This window comes from Carassius carassius, chromosome 5 (assembly GCF_963082965.1).
Source record: "Carassius carassius chromosome 5, fCarCar2.1, whole genome shotgun sequence".
In the NCBI taxonomy this organism is placed as follows: Eukaryota; Metazoa; Chordata; class Actinopteri; order Cypriniformes; family Cyprinidae; genus Carassius; species Carassius carassius.
The window spans coordinates 1654859-1681613 of record NC_081759.1 but is presented as its reverse complement, the minus strand read 5'-3'; the positions used below and the strand labels follow the sequence as shown (position 1 = coordinate 1681613).

General features: G+C 34.5%; 1 protein-coding gene across 1 annotated transcript; it reads left to right on the top strand.

Moving 5' to 3' along the window:
- The first annotated feature begins 2319 nt into the window (after positions 1 to 2319).
- Positions 2320 to 26106, top strand: gusb (glucuronidase, beta). The gene is made up of 13 exons (XM_059549373.1): positions 2320 to 2582; positions 5133 to 5318; positions 5400 to 5581; positions 6446 to 6588; positions 8715 to 8902; positions 10396 to 10539; positions 11987 to 12165; positions 15651 to 15797; positions 20552 to 20636; positions 22329 to 22505; positions 23585 to 23720; positions 24917 to 25099; positions 25776 to 26106. Exons 1-12 carry the CDS (start codon positions 2367 to 2369, stop codon positions 25063 to 25065), a joined length of 1932 nt encoding a protein of 643 aa, XP_059405356.1. The 5' UTR covers positions 2320 to 2366; the 3' UTR covers positions 25066 to 25099; positions 25776 to 26106.
- Positions 26107 to 26755: the final 649 nt, after the last annotated feature.

The window sequence follows — 26755 nt, the reverse complement described above, 5'->3', positions numbered from 1 at the left end:
AGTACGTGACAAATTAAAATAGTTTCTGACATGAAATTAAAAACATTTAAAAGGTAAATGCAACAATTGAACCAGAATAAGCTTGAAGAATCTGAATTGTGAGATACAAGACAGAAATATGCGATAAAAATGTGCCATTAAATAAAAAATATGCAAAAAAAGCTTCTGGGGTATGCAGTCTATAAATCGGTGCTCTTTGGACACATCTAAAAATCTAATTTTATAGCCTAACTTCAAGGCACTCCAATACCATAAACAACCAAAACAAAAAACCTGAAATGTGTGTCTTAAGAAGCACCAGAATAATATGGACTAGTATGTGTTTTGAAATTGACCCTTTGAGTCAATCATAATGAGAGGGACTCCAGAGAACCACAGACTGTTTTTACAGAGCGCTGCTGGGAAAACACAACAGGAAATTAATGCTGGATTGGTCCATGACATGATGGCTCATTTTAATTGTTTACTCAGTATTTCAGAAGATGTTACCATTCCTCTTATATTACTATAGAGGGCGCTCTACTTTCTAATAACTGAACAAGCAACAGAAAACTGAAGGAATTTAACAGAATGTAACTGAAAGCAATTATTTCCATTTAAGGTTTTTTTTAGGTTAAAGGCTTGTGAGATTCATAACACAAGAAAACAATAATATAATACTTCTTATTACTAAAAGCCTACTATACATTTATTAAAATCAAGGGAGATCACGGTATCAAGATTATGAATATTGTTGTAACTTAATTTATTATTGTTTGTATTTATTTCTCATGCATTGGTTTTGATGTTATGATTATTTCTAAATCCTTTTTTTTTTGGAAAACATCACCATTTTGTATTAAATGTGCTATAAAAATAACCTTGCTTTATCTCTTTAAAAATCAACAACAACTACAAAACTACAGATGCAAAACATGTTTGTTACATCAACATGCATTTGCGATTTTGCATGGACAAAAACACAAATCTATCCACATTCAGAACACATCTTAAAAAAGAAAAAAATGAGTGCTTTACACTTTATTTGATCGGATATTTCGCAATCTTTGTTTTATTTCTGTTTGCACTTTCAGGTAGCCTATTTTATATACAAATTTTGGCACTGTTTTGCCACCATATTGCATTCACCTGAACGGACTGTATTTTGTAGTTAATCGATTTAATAAACCCATATTTTAAAGAACTTACCTCAAACTTTGTCAGATATTTTCAAGACACCCCATGTTTCCTCCAGCGCTGCAGGGGGCGGTAGAGAGGCTACTGCAATGCCAACACAAACACCTGCGCTCCAAATCTAAGCAGATTTTGAAAAATAAGTAGAATATTCACAAAAATTGCAAATCGAATTAGACTAAGTTTGACCTTTTTATTGCGAGTTTGCCGATATACTGTATTTTCCAGACTCATCTGGTTGATTTCTGTCTCACCTGAGAGACTTTAAAAACACTTAGTTACAGCTGTTAGGTTTATTGAAGGTACATAAGGGTTTCTGTAGCCACAGTCTCCATTAGGAATCATTATTCTGTGTGCAAGTATGCAAATACATATAATGTAGATGCTTCGGGAGCGTGAACTGTTTGAGAGTGAATCTTGAGTGATATGTTGTCTCCCCCTCGTGGTTGAAACGACACCTGCACTTTTTCCTTTTTATATCACATATTTAAACGTTTGAATCTGTGGGGTATTATTTGTTTGATATTTTTCAGGCTTCTCTTAAATCCTTGATTTCTAAACACTATTTTTGTCATAAATATATAATATATAATAGCCCACGATACAGCATATAACAAATAGGCATAGTGTAAATAAAGTGCATGGTAAAATAATTTATAATATCATTTACAATCATCATCATCGTCATTATGTTGTTGTTGACTTTTTTTAAGGGACCGATTTTAAAGAAATACAAATACAGACAGGGTACAAAAAATAGTATTAATTATAATATTAAAATCAAGAAATAAAATCAAATGATAAAAATAGTGTTACTTTACATTTTACAGCTTTCTTATTTTTTTAAGCATAACATTGTTTTAAAAGAAAAAAAATATTTCCCATATATTTACAATTATCTATACTTAATAAAGTTAGCAGATTATTGAAACAATATTCCTTACATGTCACTGGAATGAAACCATTTCAAAAGAGCCTTAATGAACGAATAAAAAATTGACCAAAAACAAGCTGAATTAAAAACTCAAAAAAAAAAATTAAATGAAGGCATGTTTCTAAACGTAAAGCACAAAACGTACAATATATCAATATTACACTTCAAATATATTGCAAGATAGAACGGTAGTTGCTGACGTCACGCGCGCAACGGACGTGCTTCAGTGTAAACAGACCGTCGAGCAGAGCAGCGCGTGATGGGCTCAAGCGGAGCGGAGCGAGCGGCTAAACGCTTGTTTCTGGCCGCTCTGTGCAGTGTGTTTCAGGCGCTGCAGGGAGGGATGCTGTTCCCCACAGAGTCTCCCTCCAGAGAAGTGAAAGACTTGAGCGGCCTGTGGAGCTTCAGAGCGGATCTGTCTCCGGAGCGGAGCCGTGGCTTCGAGCAGCAGTGGTTCAAGGGTCCTCTGGCGGAGGTCACGTGAGATCTGACGATACAAACAAACACAAATCAGCACAACTATCTGACTAAAAACTCGCATTTGAGATATTCCAAAGAGCTTCTCGAGCTTCACAGACATTTTTCACTTTGTTTAGTAACTTCTAATTGTTTTAATCATAATGTTTTTCTAAGTACTTTCAGTTTTACAACTCAGACCCAATCAATGTAATGTTATGTGGAAGTTAAATTAATTTGTAAGATTAAGGGGTTTTCAATCTTTTATAGATGTTACGGACCCCCCATCCTCAATTTAAAATAAATATTAGAATGACTATTATTATTTTATTCGTTTAAAAAGTTAGGCTAAAGTTAGTTTAATCTAGTGTCTTATTTATTTTTAAGTTTATTTATGTATTTATTTATTTACAATGCAGTATAACATTGCTACAATTTTAAGCAACTGAAAGAAGAACAAAAACAAAACTGAGACTGTGTACAACCATCAGTGTTCACAAACCTGCTTTTGTTTGGACCACTTTTTTAAATTTCTTAAAAAAAAAATCAGATTCTGTTTGCATTTTCAGTTCAGTTGGCAGGCTTTCCCAAAGCAGTGTACCTTGATCTGAAAATGTGAATTGTGCAAATCTTTTTTTTTCTCTCTTTGGTAGTGATCCCCTTACTATGTTTTGATATTAATTTGCATATAATGCCTGGAGCAAGATTATTTACACATTTAAATCCAATTTAATAAAAGACAAATTAATAAAAATGTTCAAAACTAAGCAAACTATGTTTTTGTATAATATTATAATGATGCCATCTATTTGGTTTCTTGTCCAAAATGCCTAGTGTTTGATTGATTAGACATCTAACGGGTTTGATAGTCAGTTGAGAAACCTTACTCCAGACAGTCACACAATAAGTTACCTGCTTTTAGAGATAAATACGGTCTAATCATGTAAAATCAACTCTTATTGTTCTACACAGCCTCTTTACATGCACATCAAATTTCAAACGAGAATCTAAAATAACACCTAAATATTTAAATATTCTCTATTGCCTTTAGATTGATCTTAATTATAAATCCACTCATTTCCTTCCTTCTTATTGAAAAAAACATTGAGATAGTTTTTGAACAATTCAAGGTCAAACAGTTGTTTTCTCAGCCACACTCATTTGTTAATATATCTGCAGCTAAGCATGGAGATTGTGCCGATACATACATTACCGTGTGGTCTGCATATAAGTGACATTTAGCTTGCTTACAACAAGTTGGTAAATCATTGACACAAAAGGAAAACAACAATGGACCCAGAATCGACCCTTGAGGGAGACCCATCTCATTGTTTCGTAAAGCGGATCTTGATTTATTTTAACACACTGATCTCAAAATTCTAAACCAATTTATTGCTTGCTGAGAGAAGCTAAACAAATCTAATTTATGTATGATTCACTTTTGAGACCTAAAAACACTGCACTAAATCTTAAGCTACCTTAATACATTCTGTGAGAAAGCAGTTTGCCATTTCTGTCGAAAACTTAGGCATAACACCATACTGTTTAGAGTGAAGTAGATTGTTTTTCTAGATAGTTGTTGAACAGTTGTTCAGATACCAACTTTTCCAAATATTTTGAGGTTACAGGGAGTATAGAAATTGGTGTATAATTCTGAACTTCATCAATTGATCCTGCCTTAAAAATTGGGGTTATAATAGAAGTTTTCCAATGTACTTTCTCTAAATAGATACATTTTAAATTTTACTAAGGGCTTTAGCAAACAAGCACTATATATATTTTTTTTACGAATGCGGTATCCATCTCAAATATATTCTGAGCTCTTGAATTATTAAATTGATTAATAATTTGAAGTGTCTTACCTTCATCAACCTCAGAGATATAAAAGGATGAGGGTGTGTCATTTATTGAATTATTTTAGTGTTTTGCTGACATTTTTCATGAACCCTTGGCACTCCCATAACGCTGCCATATCACAGTTGATTTATGCATATTGTGTGCTGTTATGGTTGTGTACCTTACTATTATTTTGGCATTTAATCTAGAGTCTAATTTATTTATTTATTTATATGTTTGTTTGTTTTTACACTGGTTTTCTGTAATAATTCCCATGGACTCCCATCCCATCACTCCAATAATACTAAATTACATTTGTTTTCTACTTACTATAATACTGTTACAGTTACATACCATATTACTAATGAATTAATTAAGGCAATTTATTATTATTATTTAAATTACTTTTTGCATTTACTTTAATTACATTAACCTGGTTATTTTAATCTTGTGTGTTATAATTTATATGTGTGTGTTATAACTTCTTTTGATCTTTTTGCACCATAAACTCACTGCAATATGTGTGTTTTGTAAGGTTTCTTGAGATGTAACTTTATTAAGAAGAGTGCCAAATGCTGTAATCAGAATAAAATGTTGTATATTCCCAGAACCGGTGCCAGTTTGATCAGAGATTATTGTCGAAGTCAGCAAGCTTATATAATTGCATAACATTGCATATTAAGGATGCATTTAAAGTGTGTTCATTTTTGTGATTGTGTGATTTTTATTCTAGACAGGGCCTGTTATTGACATGCCGGTGCCGTCCAGCTACAATGACATCACACAAGACGCCAAAATCCGTGATTTCATTGGCTGGGTGTGGTATGAGAAGGACGTATGGGTGCCGTTGCGCTGGATCCAGGACCGAGGAACAAGGATCGTGCTCCGAGTGGGAAGCGCTCACTATTACTCAGTGCTTGTAAGTCTGTGGGATGCAGATGGTTGTCTTTGACTCCTGATTCGTCACAGTCTCAGGATCTGTGATGTGTTTATCTCTCAGTGGGTGAACGGGGTCAAGGTGACCGAGCATGTGGGCGGTCATCTCCCGTTTGAGGCGGACATCAGCGGCGTTCTGCGGCAGACGAGCGTGAACCCATGTCGAATCACCATCGCTGTGAACAACACTTTAACTCTAGAGACGCTTCCGCCGGGAAGCATCCAGTACATGAACGATCGCACCAGGTCAGACGCCATCGATATAGTGCCCTAAAATCACTGAAAATTTAAACAGACCCCCAAATGTCTAAATATTACTCAAAAAATATTTCAGTTAATTTTCTACTCCTGGCACTGTGCTATTTTAACTGTGTATTATTTATTTATTTACTTTTAATCACTTTTTTTATTAAAATTATTTTTTATTTATTATTTTATTTAAATTTTGGTAACACTTTATTTTAGATGTCCATGCCTTTACTATTATAATAACAATAAATTAAATTACGCATAATTATATGCAAGTAATCCTAACATTGAAAATATAGTAAGTAAATGTAGTTATTACTCTGTACTTGACTGTATAATTACATTGCAACAGGGACACCTTAAAAGAAAGTGTAACCCAATTTTTTTTTATTTAATTATATAAAAAAAATAATACACTTTAACGGTAAATAATTATAAATTAGGTGTGGGAGGCCCAATGATTAAATATGATCACAATGAGATATTATTTCAATTATAAACATGTTAATATAGGCTGAATATCACATAGTGATTTATGAAACATCCTCAAATGAAAACGTTGTCCATAAAATTACAAACCCTCAAAAAATGTTGTATGCAAATTATTTATTGTTCAGTACCTAAAGATTAATATTTTCATATTTGCAGTTGAAATAATATAATATTGATACTTTGCATCCTTATATCAATATATTATCACCAAGCAGGCGAGTCACTGTGCTGTATCGACACAACCATTATAGTCTAAATATTATTCAGGAAATATATTAATGTTCATTATTATACTTCGGCCTAAAGCCTATGACCAGTGTATAACTGTCCTAGACGTCTCATGTCTTTACCATCTTCTTTTCCTCTCAGATACCCCGCTGGCTACTTCGTTCAGAACACAAACTTTGATTTCTTCAACTACGCTGGAATACACCGATCGGTCCTGCTGTACACCACACCGCAGGCGCACATTGATGACATCACAGTGGAGACCACCTTCTCTGATAACATTGGTGAGTGCCCCCCGAAATCTGTCACTATACAGCTTATTTTTAACAAAACAGCAGGCTTGGATAAGTGTAACATGATTGCAGTTTTTAGGGATGCACCAGTTGACCGGCCATAAATCAGGTTTTTGGTCTTTTTTCAGCTGATATTTCCGGAAGTGCGCTCGCGTGCACAGACTACATTGTAATCATTCGCTATCATGTCAGGTGTGTGGAAGTATTTTGAAATCTGTGCGCAGGACACGGGCAGCCGTTTAGCACTGGACGTGCAGAGCTACACGTCTGAGGCACAGATAGCAGGAAGCGAACAGCCCACTGCACAAAATAAGAGTCCCTTTTTTTATCTGTCCGCGCCCTGCACAAGCGGAGACAGTGAAGGGATGTTCAGCTCAGCTTCTCGAGTGTTGGATGAGAAACGAAATGTACTGACAAAACTGAATTTTTTTATTATTTTTTTTGTAAAGTAGAACTTGCATACACGTTTGAAAAGCCAGAAGTAAACGTCGGTTCTGTATAGGATGATTATTTTTATTTTACCTTAAAATTACATCGACTTAATTTGATTTAAAAACCACCTGCTGTAGCACACTGAGAAAAAGTGTTTCATTCATCCAATTAAAACATTTTAGGGTAATGATTCACATCTATATTTTTTAACTTGAGACAATAGTTATTTATTTTTCATTGGCTCAAGTAAAAAAAATATAGATGTGAATCATTACCTTAATTTTTTTTTTAATTGGATGAATGAAACACTTTGCATCTTTGTTTTATTCGCACCACCAACATTATTTGATTTTAACATTTTGGAATAATATTAATATAGCATACTTTTATTTAGCTTCACTGATAAAGACCTTGATTTAAATTTAAAACCCAATTCAAAAACAAAAGCTGAGTGCTGATGTCTGTAACATCTATGTTTGTATTGAATGTAGGCTACTGTGCAGTTACTGCTGTTAATTTTATTGCTTTCAATAGCCAAAAGCAAGTTTGGCCTATTAAATACCAAATAAACATCTTGTTTATGCACACTTTCCTTCTTTCTTATTTGTTACTTAAAGATTAAAAAAAATAATCAGAAATCGGTATCGGAATCGGCCAGTTTGCTTGTAAAAAAATCATGATCATGCATCCCTAGCAATTTTCATAGAAACCTGGAATATTCACTTTTGTGTTGCTTCATGAACTTTCCTATTTCACAAAATTTTTAGAAAAAGCTGGTAAATCTCACAAATAATTAAAAAGAAAATGAAACTAAAACATTAAATCAAAGCGAAATTGTGAAATGTGTAACATATATACGTTATGCTACATGCATATATATATATGATGATAATAATATATTAAATATAATTATTGCATAAATAAATTGCATAAATGATTAAAAGGAAAAGGAAACCAAGACATTATTAAATCAAAGCGAAATTGTAAAATCGAAAGACTGAGATAGTATTTTCTTATAAAACATACTCCAATAATCCAATAAACTTTAAAAATATATATTTTTTACAGTCTAGGTTTTGTTCTTTTTTTATGGGAAAAAAATTCTGTACTGTATTTATTAAAAAAGGTACTAAATAACAATAATATAATCATGAACTTTATTGTATATAGCGCCTTTAAAAGTAGCATCTCAAAGCACTTTAAATTTAAAAAAAAATCTGAAATTAAAAGATACACAGGCAGTAAAAAACTAACCAAACAATAAAATACAAAGCCACAATAACAAACAAAGTAATCACGAATCACATAAAAGCTATCCTAAAAAAGTACGTTTTTAGGCACAATTTTTTTTTTTTTTACATATTTATGTATTTATTGATTGTCTGTATGTTGTTTTTAGCATCTTTTATATTGCTGGCTTCTCAAAGAGACATTTTAACTTTGTTAACACGTTGTATTGTGTTGTGTTTTATTGTATTGAAAGGCGATCAAAGTAGTCCACCAACTTTATTATAAAATGCATGATATTGCATTTAAATCGTTCATATTTTGCATTGTTTCTTCTGACTGTGTTCTAGTTATTCTTATTGGAGTGACGTTATTTTCTATGATTACTTTAGGCCTACAGATGCTACCTTTATAAACGTTGACTGATTTAGTCCGACTCATCCCATCCTGTGTTTCAGGCCTGGTCAGTTTTAACGTGTCCGTGTTGGGCAGCTCTAAACCCGCTGTGAAAATCACACTCTCAGCTCACGACGGCAGCTGTGTGGCTTCGGCCGACGGCTCCAGAGGAGTCCTCAAAGTCACTGACGTTAACCTCTGGTGGCCGTATCTGATGCACGAGAACCCAGCGTACCTTTACTCCATGGAGGTCAGTGTCCAGAACAGTGTCCATACTCTAGAAGCACTTATCTGAACTAATGCAATGTTAACAACGGAGTAGCTTTACTTCGTTACTGTACTTAAGTACATTTTTCAAGTATCTGTACTTTACTGGAGTAGTTTTATTTTAAGTAACTTTTACTTTTACTTCACTACATTTCATACAACATATCGTTACTCCCTATAATATATCACGTGCTGCGACACGCAGAAGCGGTGTCTGATTCATCATGAACGAACTGAGTCTTTTCAAAATAAACTTTTACATTTTAAAATTTAGGATTAATTATTGTAACTGAAAATCATATTTAGGTCAAAATTGTCAGTTGTTTGGGAACTACATCAATCATCTCTGTGTTTTAGTTAAAAAAAAAAAAAAATTAACCATTAAACTAACACAGCTTAAATAAAATAACTAATGCATGTTCACATTCCCCGCTGCCGTAATATTAACAGTTTTATTAACATGCTACCATGTCCTATGTGACGTCTGTTTTTATATTGTTTATCAACAGTAACGTTATATTGTTTGGATTAACTAGACGAGTAGACAGACATGAATGTTTATTCATAACCGTACTGAAAATAAGTAAATATTGTTAGCTGATGCTAACTGTCTAGATTATATTTATAATTATAATCTATAATTATATTTTCCTTAAAATGTTCTTCCTAACTTCAGGCCTTATTATCATGTCATATATAACTGTGATGTTCTGTAAAACAACCAACTTTAAAATACTTTTTTCTTACTGGTGAAAATCAGATGGCCATCTCTGTTTTCTCTCCGCTACATCGCTGTGTAAGCTTCACAGTGAATATATTTATTTATTATATAGCTTTTATTTTGATGTTTCAGTTATTTTAGTACATAAAGGAAAATGAGAAATGTTGCATTGGAAATTAGAGAAGTTTATTTTTTTTCAGTTAATGTTTATTTGATTTCAAATAACAAAATGTAAGAACTATACATTTATTAACTATGTTATCCCTGGTTCAAACCTGTGCATTTATTTAAAATTCTGTTAAAAAAACAAAAGGAAAATTTGATTAATTTCCATCAAACCAGTGTTATTTTAGTATCACTGAAAAACTGTTAAAGATTTTATTAATAAACAGAATTAGTTTTATTTTTCTGTTTGCATTTTCAGTTTTGTTATAGTTTTATTCCTTTCTATGAAGTTTAGTTTTTTCATATTATGTCTGTATAGTTAATATCTTTATCATTTTTAGTTATATAATTTTTTTGTGAATTTGTTTAGTTTTAGTTATGTTACTAAAGAGAACAAAATGAAACATTAAAAGTTATTTATTTATTTATTATAGATTCAATATATTGCTTGTTTGGAGCATTAATCCAAAATATTTAAAGATGTTTCTGCATGGCATTTTTCATGCATTTAAAGTTTCAGTTTAAAACACTGTATATGTAGATGAATATTGAAATGCATTGGAGCCATGAAACCTGATCTGGTTTTGTAGGTTCAGGCAACCGCAGAGGACGGACAGACGGATGTTTACACTCTTCCTGTGGGAATTCGTACCATTAAAGTCACCAACAAACAGTTTCTAATCAACAACAAGCCGTTTTACTTCCATGGGGTCAACAAACACGAGGACGCAGACGTGAGTGACACCAGAGGGCAGCAAAACCAGACACAACACTGACCACTGACCGACTGAAACCAGAAAATATTATATTCCCACCTCCACATCAGTTCAAACCTCTATGACTTTCTTTCCAAATGCAAAAGTTTAAAGTTAAAGCTGCTCTTTTCCAAGTAACTGAGGTTTAGGAGCTTTCAAGCTCCCAAAAAATGACAAAAACACCTTAAAGTTTCATAAAGTAGTTCATAAGACTCGTGTGTTATATTCAGAGTCGTCTGAAATCATACGATAGCTTTGCCTGTGGAGCAAACTGAAAGGTTACGCATTAAAATAATTAATAAACAGAGAAATAAAAGAAATAAATTGGCTCTTGTGTGCCAATTACAATGCTTGACCTAATGAATGCACACAATAATTTATTTTATATTATATTTTTATGTTTATGTAATTCATACTAATTTTAATTGTAATTTTTACATTATTAATTTATTAAAATTTCTAATTTATTCTAATTACAATTACGATGCAAAAAAAATTAATGAATGTGGACACGGAGTTCTTTTATTATTATTATTATTATTATTACTATTATTCATATTTTGTGCATTGTGCATTTATTCATTATTAATTTTAATTTATTCTAATTCCGATTAGAATGAAAAAAAGGAATGAACATGCTCATGATTTGCTTTATTATTATTATTATTAATGATATTTTGAGTTTTTTATGATGTATTATTAATTTATATTATGTATTATCAGTTTTGGTCATTTATTTATTTATGTATTATTTTAATTATAATTTAATTTATACTATTTTTGATTTTGTAATTTTAGAACATAATTTTTTTTTCTAATTCCGCCTTTCAAATCTATTAATCATTTGAGCTTTTATTTCATGCATTTCCAGTTTTTATTTATTTAAATTTTACTTTTAGTTTTGGTAATGTTGTTATATGTTATAATGCACAGTCTTCTTTTTATTTTATCATTAAGCTCAGTGTTAAAGTTAATATGATTCTTTAGGATCTTGATGAAAAGTCTATAGCATACTTAGGTTAAAATTTCTCAGTGGTAGTGTAAAAGTCAAAAACAGCTCAGTTAACAGAGACCCGTTTCGGTGCATGTCCCTTTAAATGTTAATGAGCTCTGCTTGCCCCGCCCCTCTCTTCCGTGTACATGTAATAGTGGATGTAGCATCCGATGACCCCTTTAACATTCTGCTACAGAAAAAAAGTGGTACAGGTTTGAAACAGAGTAAATGCTGACAGAATGTTGAAACTATGGCTTTAAGAGTGTGATTGTGGTAAAAGCAGCTGATATCAGCTTTTAACTGACCGCTCTACCACACAAACGCATTCCTCCTGTTCTTCTCATTATAGACACACACTGATCCTCACGCAGCTGATATGAAAGTAAAACAGTCTGTTTCAGATCTCACTGAACCCTGCGGTTTGTGTGGCAGATCCGAGGGAAAGGCTTCGACTGGCCTCTGGTGGTGAAGGACTTTAACCTGATGAAGTGGATGGGAGTGAACTCGTTCCGCACCAGTCACTATCCCTACGCCGAGGAGATCCTGCAGATGGCCGACCGGCACGGCATCGTCATCATAGACGAGTGTCCTGGGGTGGGAATCAAAGACATGTGAGACGTGTGAGACGCCGTCCCAACATACTAGCAGCTGAGCCTTTATTGAGGGCTTTACAGTGTCTAGTGTCCCGTTTCGTCCCTTTCTGTATATTATGTCTGTCTGAAATGATTACAATCCTGTAGGAGATGAATCCAGGCCTGATTTGTTTGACAGGTCAATGTCAAGGTCATCTTTATTTATATAGCACCATTAAAAACAACAACTGATGACCAAGGTGTTAAACAAAATATCACAGCCTTTAAATTACAACATACAGATTATACCCATTTAAAATCACTAAATACACAAATTAACTAAATACTAAAGAAAATAAATGTTTTCCATTGAAATCATGAACCGTAGTAGCAGTTCTAAAGTACACAGGTAAACTGTTTCAGAGTTTCGGTGCAGCGATGGAAAAAGAACAATCACCTCTTAGTTTCAAAACCTAGCCCTTGGATCATTTAGTTGTCTCTGATTGGATGACCTAGAGACCTAGCTGGATTATAAATGGAGAGCAAATCAGACAAATACCCAGGTGCTAGACCATTCAAACTCACTTAAAGACCAGAAACAGCACTTTAAAATCCATTCTAATATTGACTGGGACCCAGTGCAAGGGAATTAAAACTGAAGTAATATGTTCTCGTTTTCGAACACCTGTAAGAAGCCTTAAAAGAAAGAAAGAAATGGTTTTACCTGGGCTAATCTGTTAGTCAAATCTGAGAGCGCTATCAAAAAACACCCAAATTCTTCACTAGTGGTTTGAAAAATGGAGACAGCGGACCAAAATATATACAAGAGGAGCTAAAGGCTTCTGAGGACTCAAAAACTATAAACTCAGTTTTGTTTTCATTGAGATGCTAAAAGCAGCCAAATGTATTAAACATCATAAACCCGTCTTTTTAGCCAACAACCGGACATGGGTGTCATGTAGTCTAATAAAATATGTGACCCTGAAAAACACAAAACCAGTCTTAAGTCTCTGAGGTATATTTGTAGCAATAGCCAAAAAAACATTGTATGGGTCAAAATTATAGATTTTTTTTTCTTTTAAATTGCCTACCATAAATGTATCAAAATTTAATTTTTGATTAGTAATATGCATTGCTAAGAACTTCATTTGAACAACTTTAAAGACTATTTTCTCAATATTTAGATTTTTCTGCACCCCCAGATTCCAGATTTTCAAATAGTTGTATCTCAGACAAATATTGTCCTCCGAACAAACCATACATCAATGGAAAGATTATTTATTCAGCTTTTGGATGTTGTATTTTGACATTTAAGACTAGTTTTGTGGTCTAAGGTCACATATGTTTAATGGGGCTGAATTTGTATTTAACATTATTACAATTTAATAAGAACATCAGAAATTTATAATTAGGCTATATAACATTTCCTTTCTGCGGTTATTCGAACAGCGAATAAATTATATATAGAAAGTGACATTATCCCTAACATTGATCTATTGTGAGTTTTAGTACTCTCAAAAAATAAACAAAATAAAAAACTATTGTTATAATCACTGAAGCTGTATACACTGTGAAATAAATCTCTTACTAACATTGTACATGCATCAGCGCTTTGTTGTTTATGATGAGAGAATTCGCAGAATTCAGTCAAAGATCGTGCACGCACTCAAAACTGATGAGTTTCCGAAACATATAAAGTGAAAATAAAATCGGAGCAAGGATAGAGCCTTGTGGGACGCCGCAAGTAAGAGGAGCAGCACCTGTCCTGAATTCTCCAATATTAACAAAAAAGCTTCTGTTATAAAGATAAGACTGAAACCATTTAAGAGCATTTCTCCGAAAGTCGTGAAATGAGAACTGCATGGTCAGCTGTGTCAAACACTGCATTAGCACTAGCACCGCAGACTTGCCATAGTCAGCAGTTAATAAAATATCATTTAAAACCTTTACCAGGGCTGTTTCTGTAGAGTGGTATTTTCTAAAACCTGGTCACTGTTTCTTGAGGCCAATGTTGTTTTAGTAGTATTTATATGCTATTATAGTATTTGTCTATATTTAGAAGAGTAAGTTGTTTTTATTTTTAAATTTGCAGTTTTAATTTTAGCAATTTAGTTAGTTTTTTAGGGCTGTCAAAATGGCTGAAAAACTAATTTTGTGCTTAAATAATATTCGAATTTAAAATGCATCATTTCAGTTAGGGTATAGAAAAGCTTTTGGCTTTTTGCGTGAGGCCACAAGAGGGGGAATCGAGCGTAAAATAATATGACTATCTGTGAAAAAAGTGCATAATGTTTATAAACCAATTATATTTAACTAAAGTTGCTTAAACAACTAACAAAACGGCATCATCTATGTATCCATAGTTTAATACAAAGGGCTGAAAGCCAATCACACAGAGTACATTTTTAATTTAAAAACACGAATTGCAGTTGGATGGGGGGGGGGGGGGGTTCAAAGTTGAACTTGCATTAATTTTACATGGCTTTCTAAACATGCGACTCTTTTGTGCAAGACGACAGTGTAATGGTAGATGACCCTCTAGAAAATGCGCAAAATATTTGTTCAGTGTGATTGGCTTGGTTTCAGTTTTGATGTACACCATGTCTTCTCTGCATTGAAGTTCTTTCCCTGCTATATTTGTAATCAACAATGCAGCAGCGCTGCATCTAGTAGCTTCAACTGGACAAAATAACAAATACATTAGAGTGCAACAACACTTTCTTCATTATCGCAACTCGTGCGCCACTGAAAAGGCTGCCTTAACGCACACCTAAAATTTGAATTTTGTTAGTTACTAAGTTAGAATTTTTGTTACTTTTGTTAGTTTCATATTTAATAGTTCAGTGTGAAAGCGCTTTGGATGGCCATGGGGTCTGTTGAATGCGCTATATAAAATGCAGTCCATTTACCAATAGTTTAAGTTTTTCTTAAGATTTATATATCGTTAATGTATTTTTTAAATTTTATTTGTATTCATTTTTAGTAATTTTATTTAAACATACTTCATTTCATTTCAATTTTTTTTGTTAGTTTTTTTTAATAGTTTACATTTTTTCCTTAATATTTATTTGTATTTCCATTTTGGGTTTAGTGATTGTTTAATGTGCACATTTCTGTAAATTTCTAATATTCCTATTTTCATTTATTTATAGCTTTAATTTATTTTTATTTCCATACTAATGTTAATCAGTTTATTATTTAAAAATGGGACAAAACATGCTACAAGACTAAAAAAGGCTAAAAAAAACTAAAGTTTATTTATCTACTGTGGTGTGTTCCACCTGCATTTAGGTGTCTTTCTTTTCCTCTCAGTATGTGTCAGAATCTCATAATATGTGTCAACCCTGTCAGATGTCAAATATTTAATATAACTATTGGTATATCTAGTATTTAACTTCAGTAAAGAATGAATTATCAGTATTTTTTATTACACTGATTCATTTGTAATCTCAGTCTATTGAAAGTGTTTTGGTCTGAGTCATATCTAGATCCAGATAATCAGTGTGTGTGTGTGTCGTCCTCAGACGCAGTTTTGGGAACGTTTCTCTGGCTCATCACCTGACTGTCATGGAGGAGCTGGTCCGGCGTGATAAAAACCACCCGTCTGTGGTCATGTGGTCTGTGGCCAATGAACCGGCGTCTGAAATGCCCCCCGCCGGACTCTACTTCAAGTGAGTCAAACTGAATGATAAAGCCTCCTTTAATGGCTTCAGTGGTCCAGATCACAGCATGTTCACACTTAAAGGAGGAGAAGAATTGTTAAACCCTTACCTTCTTTTGATGTTTCCAGGCTTGGAAAAATACAATAATTAATACAAGTGAATTTAAATAAGTTAAATAATACAATTCAGTTAAATAAATAATTATTAAATAAAAAATAATAAATAAAATAATAGATGTTTTTGAGCTTTTTCTTGTGTCAGTAGTATATACTAGGCTTGACTTGTTTGTCATTGACTTACATTATATAGTTGTGTTTTTAGTATTATTTGTATACAGTTATAGTAATTGTTAATATTTTTAGTTAGGTTTTATTATATGCATTTTCAGATTTCATTTTAATTTCAGTAGTGTTAGTCATTTTGTTAGGTGCTTTTGTTGTTTTTACTGATTTCTTTATTATTATTTCCATTTAGTTGTAATTTAAGGATAATAAATAATTTAAGGGATAAAATAATTAAATTAAATTGTTACATTGAAATAAAATACAGTGAATAAAATAGATACAAATGAGTAAAAATTTTAATGTGTTAACATTTAAATAAATGTCTGGGAAATCAATGAAAATTAATATTTGTGAACCGGGACAATTTTTCGAAAAATAGGATTTATAAATCACCTGCAAGCTGAATAAATAATCTTTCCATTGATTAACAATAGAACAATATTTGACTGGGGTACAACTATTTGAAAATCTGGAATCTGAAGGTGCGAAAAAAATCAAAATACTGAGAAAATCTCCTTTAAAGTTGTCCAAATGAAGTTCTCAGCAATGCATATCTCTGCTCATCTCTAATGATTGGAAATGTAATCCTTTACCATCTTTGGCTATCAACAGCTCTTTTGAATCTCATTCAGTTACTGTTTCCTACCCTCGTAAAATACATTTTGTAGTTTTCTATCGACCCCCAGGACCACTAGGTAACTTTTTGGATGAATTAGATGTGTTGCTCTCAACCTTTTCTGAGGATGGTACTCCCCTAGTTATGCTTGGAGATTTCAACATCCACCTAGATAAACCTCTGTCTGCTGATTTCCACTCTCTGCTTGCCTCTTTTGATCTCAATCGAGTGTCAACTACTGCTACTCACAGATCAGGCAACCAACTGGACCTTATTTATACACGACACTACTCTACTGATCATGTTCTGGTTACTCCACTGCACACGTCGGATCACTTCCTCCACACTCTTAACCTCAACATGGTCCCTTACACTTCACTTACCCCTCCACATGTCATCTTTCGACGTAACCTATGCTCACTCTCACCCTCCCGGCTATCTGCAATGGTTTCATCTTCACTTCCTTCCCCTAAACTGTTAGCATCTTTAGCAACAGTGCTACTGATACTTTCTGCTCCACTCTTACATCTTGTTTAGACACTGTTTGCCCCTTGTCTCCCAGGCCAGCCCGTAACACCCCTTCTGCCCCTTGGTTATCTGATGTTCTATGCGATCATCGTTCTAATCTTAGAGCTGCTGAAAGGGTGTGGCGCAAATCCAAAAATACTACTGACCTTAATGTGCATCAGTCACTCCTATCTTCCTTCTCTGCTAATGTCTCTACTGCTAAAATTACATACTACCATTACAAAATTAACAATTCATCTAACTCTTGCATGCTTTTTAAAACATTTTCCTCTGTCCTTTGTCCTCCTCCTCTCCCTCCTGCTTCATCTCTAATATCTGACGACTTAGCCACGTTTTTCATTTATAAAATTAAAAACATCAGTGCACAATTTTCCACACCACAATCCGTTAAGCACATCTCACCAGCAAACTTACACTCATTCACATCTTTCTCTTCGCTCTCTGAGGCAGAAGTCTCCAAACTCATCCTTTCTAATCACCCTACAACTTGTCTGCTTGATCCTATTCCATCTCATTTCCTTCAAGCCATTTCTCCTGCAGTTGTACCTGCATTCACTCACATCATCAACACATCCTTCCACACCGGAGTTTTTCCCTCATCATTTAGACAGGCTCGTATAACTCCACTACTTAAGAAACCCACCCTCAACACATCTCTTTTAGAGAACTACAGACCAGTTTCCCTTCTTCCTTTCATTGCAAAAACACTTGAACGAGCTGTGTTCAACCAAGTCTCTACATTTCTCACACACAACAACCTCCTTGACAGTAACCAATCTGGCTTCAGAAGTGGGCATTCAACTGAGACTGCCTTGCTCTCAGTTGTTGAAGCTCTAAGACTGGCAAGAGCGGAATCCAAATCTTCAGTACTTATCCTGCTTGATCTGTCCGCTGATCTTGACACGGTTAACCACCAGATCCTCCTATCAACCCTACTGGCAAAGGGCATCTCAGGAAATGCACTCCAGTGGTTTGAGTCTTACTTATCAGATAGTTCCTTCAAAGTATCTTGGAGAGGTGAGGTATCCATGTCAAAACATCAAACTACTGGGGTGCCTCAGGGCTCAGTTCTTGGACCACTTCTCTTCTCTGTTTACATGGCATCATTAGGTTCTGTCATTCAGAAACATGGCTTTTCATACCACTGCTATTCTGATGACACTCAACTCTACCTCTCATTCCATCCTGATGATCCGACGGTACCTACTTGCATCTCAGCTTGTCTAACAGACATTTCTTACTGGATGAAGAACCATCACCTTCAACTCAACCTTGCCAAGACAGAACTGCTTCTGGTTCCAGCAAACCCATCGTTTCATCACAATTTCACCATCCAGTTAGGCACTGACAGAAACTTTGGAGTTATGATTGATGATCAGCTGACTTTCTCAGACCACATTGCTAAAACTGTCCGATCCTGCAGATTTGCTTTATTCAACATCAAGAAGATCAAGCCTTTTCTTTCGGATCATGCTGCACAACTCCTTGTTCAAGCTCTTGTTCTGTCCAGGCTGGACTATTGCAATGCCCTCTTGGCAGGTCTTCCAGCCGATTCTATCAAACCTTTACAATTAATCCAGAACGCGCTAGAAAGATTAATTTTTAATGAGCCGAAAAGAATACACATCACACCTCTGTCTATCAATTTGCACTGGCTTCCAATAGCTGCTCGCATAAAATTCAAGGCATTGATGTTTGCCTACAAAACCACTACTGGCTCTGCACCCCTTTACCTAAATTAATTACTTCAGACTTATGTGCCCTCTAGAAGCTTGCGTTCTGCAAGTGAATGTTGCTTGATTGTTCATCCCAAAGAAGCACAAAGTCACTTTTACAGACTTTTAAATTAAATGTTCCCTCTTGGTGGCATGACCTCCCCAACTCAATCCGAGCAGCTGAGTCCTTAGCCATCTTCAAGAATCGGCTTAAAACTCATCTCTTCCATCTTTATTTGAACTTTAGCTCTCACTATTCTAATTCTATTCTTAAAAAAAACTAACTAACTACCTTTCTAATCTTTTTGTATTCTATCCATTTTCTTTTCGTTTATTATAAAATTATAAAAAAGACCTCTAACACTAGCTTGCTCTATTCTTTTTCTATTCTATCTGTTTTCTTTTTATGTATTATATTATTTAATAGCCCTTGCTGCGTGTACTGTGTTTAAGCTAACTGAGACTTGTTATCCATCCATCCATCCATCTTCTACCGCTTATCCGGGGCCGGGTCGCGGGGGCAGCAGTCTAAGCAGAGAACCCCAGACTTCCCTCTCCCTAGACACTTCCTCCAGCTCTTCTGGGGGGACACCGAGGCGTTCCCAGGCCAGCCGGGAGACATAGTCTCTCCAGCGTGTCCTAGGTCTCCCCCGGGGTCTCCTCCCAGTGGGATGTGCCCGGAACACCTTCCCGGGAAGGCGTCCAGGAGGCATCCGGAACAGATGCCCGAGCCACCTCAGCTGACCCCTCTCGATGTGGAGGAGCAGCGGCTCTACTCTGAGCTCCTCCCGGGTGACTGAGCTTCTCACCCTATCTCTAAGGGATCGCCCAGCCACCCTGCGGAGAAAGCACATTTCGGCCGCCTGTATCCGGGATCTTGTCCTTTCGGTCATGACCCAAAGCTCATGACCATAGGTGAGAGTAGGAACGTAGATTGACCGGTAAATCGAGAGCTTCGCCTTGCGGCTCAGCTCTTTCTTCACCACGACAGACCGGTACATCGACCGCATTACTGCAGAAGCTGCACCGATCCGTCTGTCAATCTCCCGTTCCATCCTTCCCTCACTCGTGAACAAGACCCCAAGATACTTAAACTCCTCCACTTGAGGCAGGAACTCTCCACCAACCTGAAGTGGGCAAGCCACCCTTTTCCGACTGAGGAAAAGACTTGTTATAGCACTTGTATATCATTGCTCTTTTGTTGTTTTTGATTGCTTCCATTGTTCTCATTTGTAAGTCGCTTTGGATAAAAGCATCTGCTAAATTTCTAAATGTAAATGTAAATATTACTAAATATTTTCCCTAGGAAATATACAAAATGTCTTCATGGAACATGATCTTTACTTAATATACCATAACAATTTTTGGCATAAAAAAAAATCTATAATTTTGACCCATACAATGTGTTGTTGGCTAATATACCTGTGATACTGATTGCTTTTGTGCTCCAGGGACACACATAATCAGTCAGAAATTATGTGTGGTGTCTGTAAGTGTTATCATGTTTTAAAAATAATAAATTAAGACATCCTTTGGCAGTAATCATAAATGATGGGCAAAGTCAACATTTTCAGGCAATAAGTGTCAATAGGTACATTTTTTAATGATATTTTTCTGAAGGGAACTGGTGTCTCATACGAAATCTCTGGATTCCTCTCGACCGGTCACATACATCACAGCCAGCAACTATGCCAGAGATCTAGGGGTGAGACATCTCTATTTACATTTTAAACATGTATTTTACTGTGAAGTAACCATTTCACAACCTTGCATCTACTTTCCTTTTTATTCCAGCTCTTTGAGCGGTTCTTATCTTCTATTTCTCACAATCATGAGTTCATTCAGACACAGTCAGTCATTCAGTAAATTTACTCTTGATTACTCCCCTGAACTATGTTCACTCGATCACTTCACTCTCTAGTAGATAAAACATGTGCTTCCTCATGCCGCACAGACTTATTTCAACTTTTACTCCCTTTAGTTCTCATTCTAGTGAGTGGTTTATATTAATAAACTTATAAATGAATACATTTCTGACTTCATGCTGAAAAGATTCCCCTTAAAAACACCAGTTGTTTTCCTAAATGTCTGCACTATACTGTAATTATTATTTTTTTAAATACAATTTCTAGTAAATTGCTTAAAATTATGCAAATCAGATCTTTTATCATAAATATATTTTATGCATATGTAGATATTTATTATTAATACATTTGTATTTGTCTTTCATCTTCTAAATTTCATGTTACTTGCCTTTTTTGTAATTATTTGTGAAATTTACTAGCAATTTCTGAGTGAAAATTGCTTCAACAATCTATTGTGTATATTTGGAGGTATATATATTCATAGATAGAACATTAATATAGATACATAATTTAAAGATGTATATACTGTATAAACAATTTGATAAAATATGCAAATCTTTCAAATTAGGAGTCTTTTGTCAAGAATATTAAGATTTTATATTTTTTTAATACATTTGTTATTTGTCTTTCATCTTAATTTCATGTTAAATTCAATGTGTAGCCTTATACTTTAATACAATATTTAATCTCTTCAGCACATGCATGGGGTAACTGTATGAGGAACAGCTCAAGCTAATTCTGTTTTTAATAGAGTTTCTAAAGGCTTAATTGTGTTTTGAGAGTGTTTTATTCTCCACCATGCAAATAAGTGATTTAAAAACAGCAATGTTGAATAGGGGTTGAATAATTATGACAAAGCAGTATTATTAAAAAATCTTATCACTCAAAAATATTACATTATATATTGACAATATCACTTTTAATATGCCAGTGAACTGTTATAGATGCAATTTACATTTTATCCTGGATCTTCAGAAAAGCTTGTATTTGTAAAGTACTGCAGTCTCTAAGGGGTTGAGTAATTTTGATTGCAACTGTATATTATGAATTAAGCAAATCTTTAAATTAGGCTTTTTTAAAGATTATTTCGATTTTTTTTTTTTTTTACATATTTAGATATTTATTATTAATACATTTGTGTTTTTTTTTAATTCACAAAAAAATTTAAGCAAATCCGATATTTTGTCTTAAGAATTATTTATATTTTACATATATATATATAAATATTCATTATTGATACACTTGTTATTTTTTCAACTTCAAAATTTCACATTTAATGTAATGTAATGTGTAAATTTCTAGCCATGTCTGAGTTAAAACTGTTTTTACACATTTTTATTCAGCGTATTTCTGGAGATATGTCATGATCTTTTTCCACCTTTACAGTTAAACAGGCTGTTGATACTGTACCATTCAGATTTCTGCATTGTTGCTAATTTTGTGCATATGAACAGATTGATTTAGTTTTGATAAGTGAGCTGTATGAACAGGAGAAGGGAGTGTTTGTTGATTCGCTATGTTCTGCTCATCAGGCTCCGTATGTGGACGTTATCTGCGTGAACAGCTATCTATCGTGGTATCACGACCCGGGTCACACAGAGCTCATCAGTCTTCAGCTCAACACTCAGTTTGATAACTGGTACGGCAAATACCAGAAACCCATCATCCAGAGCGAGTACGGAGCGGACGCCGTGCCTGGCTTACACAGCGTGAGTCCTAAACACACAGATGCCATTAATATACTCCATTTCAATCCATCATCCAGACATCAACTCATCATCACTGACAGCCACTGCTGTCAATCAAACTGTTCTTTAAGTATTTGAGATTATTTAAAAAAAATGACTTTTGTGAACTAGTCCTAGGTTTTTAACTCAAAATCAATAAAATTAGTGCAGTACTATTCTCTAATCTCTCTAGGTCAATAATTATCAAAACAAAATTGCATTTGGATAACTATAACCCGGTCATTTTCTAATATGTTCTTTACATAGTGTACCCAAAGGCCTATAAATCCTAAAAGGAAACCTACAAAATCTCTCAAAACTGTGTAAAATGATACATAATTTCATTCTAAACAAGCATGCAAACTTTGAGAGATTGGGCAAAAAATAACACTGTAATAGTTATAAAGGTTAAAACACAGCGTTGAATGAGAAATTGCGATCATAACCACTAGATGGTAACGGAAGACTAATGGGCTTATTAAACTCTGAAACAGTACTGTTCACAGGTTTGCTTATGGATTCATGCTTACACATTATAAAATCACACTTCGTCAAAGTTTACCATTTTGTTCATACAGACATTTATCAGTTTTTACAATTATGCCAGATTTTGATAACAGTGAACCATGAAAATTACATATTTATACACTTAACAAAGAGAACACTTGCGATAAGTATTGTGTCATCTATTATTTAGTTCATGTTGTTTCATGTTATTTCATTATGTGTGTGTGTGTCTGTGTAAGCATGGTTATTGAGTATTAATATGCTAGTTTATTCATTATTTTCAGTGTCTGTGAGCCTATTTTCCATTTTGGATGCGTTTTACTGTCAGCCATAAGTCCAGGTTGGCCTAGACCCTAAAAGCATACCACCTTAAAGTGTTTGAACCCCTGTGATCGCTGCTTGCAGCTATATTTATTATTATTATTATTATTGTTGGACACAATAAAGTGTGTGTGTGTGTGTGTGTGTGTGTGTTGTGTGTGTAAATTTTAAGTACAGTTGGCAAAAATAGTATGGTTGGCGAAAACTATTTACAGCTGTTTGTCATCCTGCAGGATCCACCCATGATGTTCACAGAGGAGTATCAAAAGACGGTCCTGCAGAACTACCACAACGTGTTCGACCAGAAGAGGAAGGAGTTTGTGATCGGAGAACTGATCTGGAACTTCGCCGACTTCATGACGTCTCAAAGTAGGAAACAATCGCAGCCTTTTCCCTGGCTCTGAACAGGTTTATCTGGAACACATAGCACACATTAACTAGCATGCTGCTCACTCATGCATGCTTTAGATAGGAGTATGAAACCACGTCAGACGGATCCTCAGGTACCAGTATGGAATCTGCAGACTTTATTTGCACATTTTCTGCCCTGATTAATAGATAAAAACTCATAGATTTTAAGTTTAAAAGAGTAGTTCATGCAGAAATAAAAATGTTCTCACCCTTAGGCCATCCAAGATGTGGATGATTTTGTTTCTTCACCAGATTTGGAGAAATTTAGCATTGCATCAGTGTCTCATCAATGGATGCTCTGCAGTGAATGGGTGCCGTCAGAATGAGAGTCCAAACAGCTGATAAAAACATCACAATAATCCACAGCACTCCAGTCTATCAGTTAACATCTGGAGAAGACAAAAGCTGAACCAAATCCAGCATTAAGATGATTTTAACTGTTAAGTCCATAATCCATAATAACGCTTCCTCCAGTGAATAAGTGGTCAGGGGGCTGTTTCATAAAAGAAAAGTGGGGATTAATTTCCAAAACTTGACTTTGAATAACCTAATAAATCAATCGGGGCTAAAGCGGTTCCATAAATGACAATTTAAGATCACGCAATCTAATTCGATCCAAGTTCAATGAGTCAAGATAATTTAATGGGCGCACTCATTCTTAAGCAGCCATTAAAGAGTTAGTTCACCCAAAAATGAAAATTAGGCTGTGTTTTACTCACCCCAGGATCATCCTAGGTGTATATGACTTTCTTCTTTCAGACGAATCCATTCGGAGTTGTATTAAAAATTGTCCTGGCTCTTCAAAGCTCTATCGTTGCAGTCAGCAGTGTTGCAGTGCTTCAGTCCAAAAGAAGTGAAATAAAAAGTGCCCATCCATAAAAAAAGTGTCTCACATGGAAAGTTGTTTTCCTCATTGCATAACTGATATGTCACATGTATATTCTTAATCTAAAGTCAATGTCAGAAAGTCATGCAAACATCTATTTTGCTGTCAGGAGCGGGCGAGTAAATGAGCTAAAATATACATTCTTACGAACTACTAGTGCAAATGAGTTAATTTGTATTTCTCATACTAGTTAAAAAGAGCATTCATTGGTGCAATGCTACATTTACAATAAATCTTAAATCATGCGGTACTCTTTCTCTGTCTCCAGATATCATTCGAGTGGTCGGGAATAAGAAGGGAATCTTCACTCGGCAGCGGCAGCCCAAAGCCGGAGCATTTCTTCTGCGTGAGCGATACTGGAGGATCGCCAATGAGACAGGTGTGCTGCCCACCTGGGCCAGGTATCCCTGCCTGTGAGCCGGATTAACTGCTTCCTGTGAGGACAGACCAGGTCAGAACGGACTGGATTTGACTGAAGAAGTCCATGTTTTAAATTGCTTTTAAATAACAGTAACACTATTAAACCTTTTTCTGGTGTTCATCCTCTGAGATTTATAATGTGAATGAATGTTTGCAATGATATTGTGAATCTACATGAAACCTTTCAAGAGCGTGTCTCGCTCATATTTCACCTCAAAAGAAATAAACGGACAATAATTCTGATTTAAAGAAACATTTAGGACCAGCAACTGCATTATTAGATATATACACTATACATTTTTCCAAATTCATTAATGTAATGCAAGAACTCTTTATATAAATTGTAGAGTATTTACATATCTTGGTCATTTTTGTTGTAATTCCTTAATATAACAATAATTACGCGACAGTAATCATATCTAATGAGAATCTAATAAGGATATAATCATTAAGAATGAGAATTGCACCAAAAAAAAAAGTTTGAGTGTAAAACAATTATGTATTCAAACTGTAAATTATTGGAAATATTTGTTATACTACCTTAATGCAGATTTAGATTTAAAAATATATATAATTGCATTACAGTAATAAAAAACATCTAATAAGAATCTAATAAGGATCATCATTGAGAACGAAGGGGAAATAAAATACAACAAGAATTTGAGGTCTAAATACATACCATTTCAGGTATTTTCACCTTTTTTTAGGTGAAATGTGATCTTCATGAGATTCGCCCAATCAGGTTTCTACTCATCCCCATGTTACCCATCAGGCCACTGTGTACTTCACTGGCAGTACTTTATTAAACCATCATTTTCTATGAATTTTAATAATCTTGTAATAACTGGCTCCAGTCTTTTATGTCCAAAATATTTCTCATTTAAGTTAAATCTCAGTTTGTGGATGTTGATTTTTGTACGATAACAGAGTGTACTTTAATTTAATGACTTCATAATAAGCAATGGAATTAATCCTTTGTGTTTGTGGACATTCCAGACATTCCTCAGCGATGTCATCGAAATAAACGACATTCCACGACATCAGACCTGAGACTCATTTATGCACGTTATTGTCATCAGAGCTGTTAGTTCAGCATGTGCTTTATTACACAAAGTGCTGCGATGTGTTGCTGCTGTAAACTGTTACCATGGGAAAAGCTTTACTGCATGCTAGAATGTTGAAGAATCTCGCGTTCCATAGACTTCCTTGATATTGTAAAAAAAAAATTTCTGACCTCATTGGCAGATATTTGTTCTTGGTTTATGCGAAAGCTCAGTTTTGATCAGTTTCTCAGAAAACAAGGCTGCTTATATTGCATCTCAAGTAAATGTATCTTGATTTAAGAATATTTCAAAATTTTCAATACTGGAAAACAAGACAAAGACACTCAGGAAAAACATCACTTTTGCAGTGTAGAACATTCTAATTAGTCAATAGATTTAAAATTAGATGACTGATTGGCAGTTGCATTCATATGTGATCGGTTACAGTGCTGGTGAAGAAAACACTGCAGAAAAGACTGGAGTAGAACTAAATGAAATGGTGGAACTGGCACTTCTCATTTCTGCTAATTAAGGTATGCAGCTCTACACTGTATGTTGTGTTCAAATATGAAACAGCATGCAGTGATAAATGCTCCAAATACTAGTATGCTACACTGTTGTCACATGACCTCAGCATGTTGCAT